At 41.5% G+C, this 7,319-nt stretch overlaps 1 protein-coding gene across 3 annotated transcripts in view; it reads left to right on the top strand.

Annotated features, from left to right (window-relative positions):
• Positions 1 to 6,949, top strand: part of E2F6 (E2F transcription factor 6) — a 17,913-nt gene extending 10,964 nt beyond the window's left edge. For 2 of the 3 annotated variants that reach the window (XM_011365129.2, XM_011365131.2), the window contains 5 exons: positions 1,612 to 1,828; positions 2,354 to 2,509; positions 3,323 to 3,437; positions 5,073 to 5,211; positions 5,653 to 6,949. In XM_011365129.2, the coding sequence (XP_011363431.1) occupies positions 1,612 to 1,828; positions 2,354 to 2,509; positions 3,323 to 3,437; positions 5,073 to 5,211; positions 5,653 to 5,702 (677 nt within the window). In that variant the 3' untranslated portion in view covers positions 5,703 to 6,949. Of the gene's footprint in view, positions 1 to 1,611; positions 1,829 to 2,353; positions 2,510 to 3,322; positions 3,442 to 5,072; positions 5,212 to 5,652 lie in introns of those variants that run through there. The other variant, XM_011365130.2, reaches the window with a different exon arrangement.
• Positions 6,950 to 7,319: the final 370 nt, after the last annotated feature.

The following is a 7,319-nucleotide window of genomic DNA, read 5'->3' as shown; positions in this document are numbered from 1 at the left end:
CATGCTGCGGGAGTAGAGAGGAAGGGGAATCGTACACTCCACGCTAGGAGGACAGCTGAGTTATTCGCAAGTTCATTTCTTCTGCACACCAAACCGTAAGGACTTTTTTTTTTTTTTTTTTTTGGTATCAAATCGGGAAAGATGAAAAGAATGATAATATTTACTTCTGGCAAGGCCTGAGATGAGGCCCTCATACACTGCGCAAAATTGGTAGAATCCACAGCCTGGAGAGCAGGTTTAGCAATACGTACCAAAATTTCTTTAAAAATGCCCTTTTACTCAGCAATTCCAGATCTTAGAATTTATCTAAAGGAAATAAAGAAGGGTACAGAAGTTTAAACAAGGAAATTTGTTAAAGTCTTGTGCAAAGTTGTGCAGTCATAGGCAATCTAAATTTCCAGTACTGGGTAAGTTAGTATATGTTACATGCAGGCAAATATTATGCAGTCGTTAAGGAAAAAAGACCCTTTTTTCCTCGTTTTATTGAGAAGTAACTGGCATTCGTCACTGTATAAATTCAGGGTGCGCAGCAGGATGGCTTTACCTATGACCTGAAGCGATTCCCGCGGTAGGTCCAGTTAGCATCCGCCACCACACAGATGCAGCAAAGGGGAAGCAACAGCTTCTCGTGACGAGAACTCGCAGGGTCTGCAGTCTTGACCTCTCACGCCAGCCGTCCAGCAGCGTTGCGTCGTCGGCATGCTGCACGCCACATTTCCAGCAGAAATACATTTGTTGACCAGTCGGGATGTTCACAGTGTTGAGTTAAAAACAGCATGTTAAAAAATAGGATATTCCTGTTTTTGTTTTCAGAAGTTATATATACATATTGGCACAAATGTGTATGTGTGGAGGGGGCAGAGTATGTATGAAAAACCAAAATCATCATATTGGGTAGGTGAGTGAGGACATTAAAGAGATTTGAGATTTTCACCCCTTCATTTGCCTGTTAATGTAAGGTAGTGAATATTTTTAAAAATAGGTATGCCGTTTTTCCTCGAGATATGTGATAATTGTCCTAATAGAAGACTACTTTGAGTGCTTTCAAAAACTTCATCAGACAGGGTTACACCGTGACATGCTTAGAAACATTTGAAACGTGAAAAAGCGCCAAGTCTCTGCCTTTGCTTTATAAAGAATTCTTTCTTTTTTAAAAAAAAATTATTAAAATTATTGGGGCGACATTGCTTAATAAAATCAAATAGGTTTCAAGCACATAAAGAATTTCTTAACTTGAAGACCAAATGAGAAATTTAATTTTAAAAATCATTTCTGATCATAATCCTGAAAGTGATGTGGATACAAATGCGAATTCTCACTTTATATCTGATAAGATGCACTAGGGCTCCCAAAATTCACATGTTCGGTAAAAACTGGTCACGTGTTTCAAATACTCATTTAAGTCTAAAGCTTTTGTTTACTTGGCCTAGGCTGATAAACTTTTATTCATTTGAGAGATCTATTTCATAAAGGTTAGCTGTGACTTGGTCAGTGTGTAGAATTTCTGTAGGTGTCTGTGCTTACTGATCAAGAGGAAATAAAGAATTTGTTAATGAGTTCAGAAAGAAACGCTGTTTAAAATTTTATAAATGTGTTGGTTTTGTTTCCCAGAAGCTCTAAAAGTGAAGACACCGCGTTTCGATGTATCATTGGTTTATTTAACGCGAAAATTTATGGATCTTGTCAGAAATGCTCCTGGGGGTATTCTTGACTTAAACAAGGTTGCAACGAAACTGGGAGTACGAAAACGCAGAGTGTACGACATCACCAACGTCCTGGACGGAATCCGGCTGGTCGAAAAGAAATCCAAGAACCATATTCGATGGATGTGAGTTGTGGTCTCAAACTTTTTGTGACTTTTTTTCCTTTTCCTTAAGTGATGATACCATGCTTAAAACAAGCTAAATATTAGCGATATTTTAACAGTATAAGGCAGAGTAAGATGTGACTTCTTGTTAGAAAAGGATTCTGTAAAATTTGTCCAAAGCCATGCTGTGAGGAGCAGCGCTAGGGCTTACGGTGGCATTATTACTCAGTCAGTGATTCTTTCATTAAGCTTTCCTTGCTGATCAGGCTTCATTATTCATTAAGCTTTCCCTGCTCCTGTTAAGTTTTGTAGGGTTACGATGTATGTTTTTTTAAAAGTCCCTGTGTAAGGGACTAGAAAAGGGGACAAAAATCAGTTTATATACAGGAAGAATGATGATCACCGAGAATAATGGGAGAGCAGAAGCAAAGTCAAAGTACCTGGTTTTTGTCTGTCATCATGAGAAAGACTGGATGCGAATGTCTGGAGAAGTTCCAGTAACCTGACCTGTATTGTTCTGTGTCTTTTTCTTTAATACTTCTAAAGAGGATCCGATCTCAACAATTTTGGAGCCATGCCCCAACAGAAGAAGCTGCAGGAGGAACTTTCCAACTTATCAGCGATGGAAGATGCTCTGGATGAGTTAATTAAGGATTGTGCTCAGCAGTTATTTGATTTAACAGATGACAAAGAAAATGAAAGATATCCTTTAACTCTGTACCCTGTTTCTTCTTCCAAAGCAGGTTACTTTACACAGTAGAATCAGCTCGGGGATTTAATTAATATGTTTAAGAACCAAAGTTAGACTTTGATAAGTTAAACTCAGTAAAAGTTTAGTAGTATGGCCTCAGACACACTCAGGTAACACATCATAGCCTTCAGCTCCTTGGTGTGGCATTTGTCCAGGTAAATGCCGCATCCAGGTAAATGAGCAGTGCGGTGATGTACCAAGGTTAGCGTCTGCATCTAAAGCTAAATGGGTGGAGCCTTCTTGTTCATGTTCATAGTGTGAATACTATAAAGACGGTAAAATATTTGTTGGCTTTTGTGAAATTCATGTTGGCCCTAATTAACTAAATTTTATTTCTGAAACAATGAATGGCCATTAAATGGCACGTAAAATGCCATGTTAGCCCCCAAAGCCTAACGTAGCCGCATGTCAGTACTGCTACAGGGACCAGAGGGAGAGACTTATCTCTGCAGCTGATCTCCCCATCTCTGGGACCGTTTGCTGCTGCATCACCCTTGTGAGGTGTCACTAATTCTGAACTGTGACACTGATTAACAAAATCCAACAAGTTTCAAGTGTATAATTCAACAGTAAGTCATATATATATATTGTATTATGTGTTCACCGCCCATTTCTTTCCGTCACCACGTATTTAATGCTTTTCTTGTCTGTATCCCATAAAAACTAAAGCTGTTCTAATAGTGCACGTGCATCCCTGTGTTACAAGGATACGTTGTCTTCCCAATGAGCACCACTCTGCTTAGAGGTCCTTGACTCATTTTTACACTGGCATATGTGACATATCAAGATATTCATAGCATTCAGGCCTTCCATGAACAGATTGTTATTGCAGTTAAAGCTCCAGCTGAAACCAGATTGGATGTTCCAGCCCCCAGAGAAGTAGGTAACCCTGCATTTTTAGAAGATTTAAAGAGGAGGTGGGCCACTTGCTTCAGCTGTACTTCATTGCAGTCCCAGTAACTCTTAATTCACAGAGCTGCATACCTGGTACTGCTCAAGGCACTGTACACGTTTTAACTTGCTTCGGATAACACAGGAAGCAAAGCAGTCATGATCATTACCCTTTTAAAGATAAGGAATCTGGAGCACAGAAAGATTAATTTCCTCATGACCACACAGTAAGAGACAGAATGAGAATTCAAACCCAGAGAGTTTGGCATCAGAGTTTATTCTTAACCATTGGACTATGGCGCCTGTTAGAGGAATCGCCAAGACTTGGCGTCAGTCTTGTACCTCCAAACGAAGATCTGATGTCAGCCAAGGCTCGAGGGAAGGACTAACCGAACTCATAAGAAGCTGATGAGTAAACTAGAACACCAAGTCATGCATATAAGATGAAAAGTAAAATTGCTCTGTAAATGAAAATATTCTTAGCCGCCAGCTGCTTGGCACACTCTTTCCCTTGCAGGAAAGTTTATACTGAAAGATAATTGTCATCAGAAGGTGGCTTGGTGAGAAGGCAGTCAGAACCAAGAAATGTGGCCGTTCTTGGACAGGACAGATCATCAGTTCTGACGGCCTGATAGACCCATCGGCACTCATAGTGATGTCGTGGTCATTCTTAGGGACTTACCTCCCTCGTAGTGAGGAGTATTCTTACCACCCACCCGTCCCTTATGCCCAGCAGACCACTGTCCCAAGTGAAAGCCCATGGCGTCACTTGACTAAGGAACAGCTGCCTTTTACTCCAGTCACGTTCATATTGTGACTTCTCAGTGCTGTTGCCTTGTTGATTTGGATTTAGATGTATTCCTGGTCATTTCACAGATATTAAAACTTTTTTTTAAACAATCTTTCAGCACATGGGGCATGATAGTCCATTCTGCAGTGACCGGCGGGTTGGGGGTTTCTTCCTGTGCTATGAGCTGCTTCAGGCTATAATTGCCAAGTCTCGCTGAGCCCTTTGGACACGCCCAAGACTTTTCATAGTGTCACATTTAAAAGTCGATGCACATGACAAACTATTTCTTAAGCATTTTGCATAATTCTTAGTGGAAGCACACAATTTCCTGCTATCTTTTAGATTTTAGTGTTTTAAATTACACAAGGTATATTTTGTCTTGATCTCATTCTCTTGACTTTTTCAAGTGGATGAAAGGGTGGCCCTTTCAGTTAGCCCACGACCTCCCCAGAGGTCTGCTAAACACACCCTTTTCTTTGAGACCGCACGGTATTTTAGATTTCTCTGTCATCAAAACACTGATTTTTGAGTCTTCTCAAAAATCAGGTTCCTTGATGGGGTCAGTTCGCTCCTTGAGTAGAGAAAGATGGGGCTCCTGACTGCGGGGGTGTTCACTTCTGGCTCTGAAACCGAGTAGCAGTTTTAAGGACACGAGTTGGCCAGTGATTTAATGCAATTAAAGCTAACAGTGATTTTCTCAAATACGTGATAGAAAGGAATCTCCCTGGATTTATATTTTCAGAAATGTCACTTGAAACTTTTGCAGTTCTGTTAAGGGAATAATTAGTGAACTCTGTCATCCTTCGTGGTGTTTGACGTGTCTTTTGCTGTAGGACTCCATCGCGGTGCATATACGGAGCACCAAAGGGCCCATCGATGTTTATTTGTGTGAAGTGGAACAGGACCACTCCAGTAACAAAGTGTCTGAAGGTGTAGGGACCTCTTCATCTAAAAACAAACGCCCCGATAAAGGTAAACACATTGAATTTGTGATTAGGAAAATGTAAGAGTCTAATGATTTTAAATATATATATAGTGATTTTATAAGTGTATATCATGGCCTTCAGGTAGTTTTACTCTTCCTAGCCACAAAAACACGAGTGAAAAAATTGCAAGGTAATTCTTGATGTAGTTTAGAATATTTCTAACAGCTTTATAGTTAAATTCCATCTGATTTTGATATGAGTGAAAACTTAGAATTACGGTTGGTCTCAAGGGGGTCCCCGCTAGCCGTGGTCTCCATAGAGAAGACCACCAGCATTCCCTGATGGGTGCCTTCAGGTGCTTGTTTGTTTCTATGAGACTCAAAACGTTAGCTATTAACATAAGAATGTGGTTCTTGCCCAAGAATCTTCAGTTGTTGTTTTTTAAGCAGTTCGCTTATAAGACTTTCTTTCATGTTTGATTTTTAAGGAGAAAATCCTCCACAACAAAGTGAAGAATTGCTTGAAGTGAGCAACTGATAGGCTTTGAGAATTCGTATTTGCAGAATTTGAGAATTAAGTGTTTGGGGAACGTCCTGGATGGAAGAATTATGCATCGAGTTTGATCCGCAGAGCAGTCAGCCAGCCGTGAAGCCCCCACGTTCTCAGTAGCAGTGTAAAGGCCAGTAGTATTTTTGAGTAGTTCACTACCTAGGTCACTGGATAATTATGGTTTCTACATTCAAAAAACAACTCTTTTTATAATTGTTCACTGCTTTTTGTCAGTGAAATGGACATCCAGCCTACCGAAATAACTCCATCACGAAGCGTATTGCTAAAACCAACTGACGGTCAGGCCTGCGATGGTCAGTTCTCCGTGGACTCTGCCCCCTCCTTCAAAGATCATGTGACGTTACCAGAAAAGAAATTGCCTTACGCAGGTCCGTGTCTGCAGTTTGCTGTCGTGCAGTGGACGGGTGCTCACGCACCTGCACGTGGTGTCTGTAACTATCTGTATAATGTTTAGATTACTTATGAAATATGTCCGAGTGAAACTCTTCACCATTGTACAGCCAAATAATGTATATATGGAAAGTAACAGACAAATTCTCTAATTCCTGTGGTATCTATAACTTATTAGAATCCTCTGAATGAGGGTTAGAGGAGAGTTTTTTCCCAAACTTCTACATGTAGAAGTATCTTAAATATGCTGTACATTTAAAGTTCATGGATTTCATTGGAGAATTTCAGTGTGGCTCCCTGCGGCCGTTGTGCGTGAGCAGACCGCTGGCACGTAGGAGCAGGTGTGGGGATGCTGTCAGCTGGTGGCTCGATGGATTGCGAGACATGAATTCAATCATGGTGAAAATCGGAAACTTTTAATTAACCTTCTTGCCAGCAGATTTCGTAATACATGTCCGTGTGTAGCTTTGCTCTTCAGTCAGAGGAGCTGACCTGTGAGGAGTTAGTTGTCCCCCGCCCTCTCTCCCGCTCGCATTCCCCCGTTTTCATGTATCTGGCTAATTCTACCTCACTGGGTAAGTCATTTACCACTCTGTGCCTCAGTTTACTCAGTATTTACCATTAGACTGTGAGCTCCTTGAGGGACTGTGTCTTAGTCGTCGTACGCAGCGCCTTGCCCCACGCCTGGCACATAAACAGTGCTCAGTAGATGTTTGAGTGAATTGTGAAATTAGGCTCATAACGCTTGGCTCGTCTACCATACAGCATTCTTGTGAGCATCATTCAGATTTATATATTAAACATCTCTTGCAACTCAAAATTAAGACCGTGTATAAAAAGATTTAAAGTGATTGAAATGTTAAAAAATAACACTAAGTATTTAGGGTTCACATATCTCTCAGCTCCGGTGGCTTTTGCCAGTCCCGACCCTCTGCAGAACCCCGGCCGCCTCCCTGCCAGCAGTCACTGCCGGCTTTCTCTCTAGGCCCCGGGGCTGCTAGGGGTCCCCCTTGTCTGGGACGTGCGGAATGAAAGTGAGATTTTAGGCGAGAGTTGTGTGTTCAGGTCGTGTGCTCAGCAGGACGCTCTGGGCTGTGCACAGTAGCATTGGCGGGTGTCAGTTCATATGTGATGGCCGAAACCACGAGGCTAGATGAGGCCATCTAATGAGGAGAGGCCCTCGAGCATCTCTTT

Source organism: Pteropus vampyrus, unplaced genomic scaffold (assembly GCF_000151845.1).
Source record: "Pteropus vampyrus isolate Shadow unplaced genomic scaffold, Pvam_2.0 Scaffold105, whole genome shotgun sequence".
Lineage (NCBI taxonomy): Eukaryota > Metazoa > Chordata > Mammalia > Chiroptera > Pteropodidae > Pteropus > Pteropus vampyrus.
The sequence above is the reverse complement of the archived record's forward strand: the minus strand, read 5'-3'. Positions and strand labels throughout refer to the sequence as shown.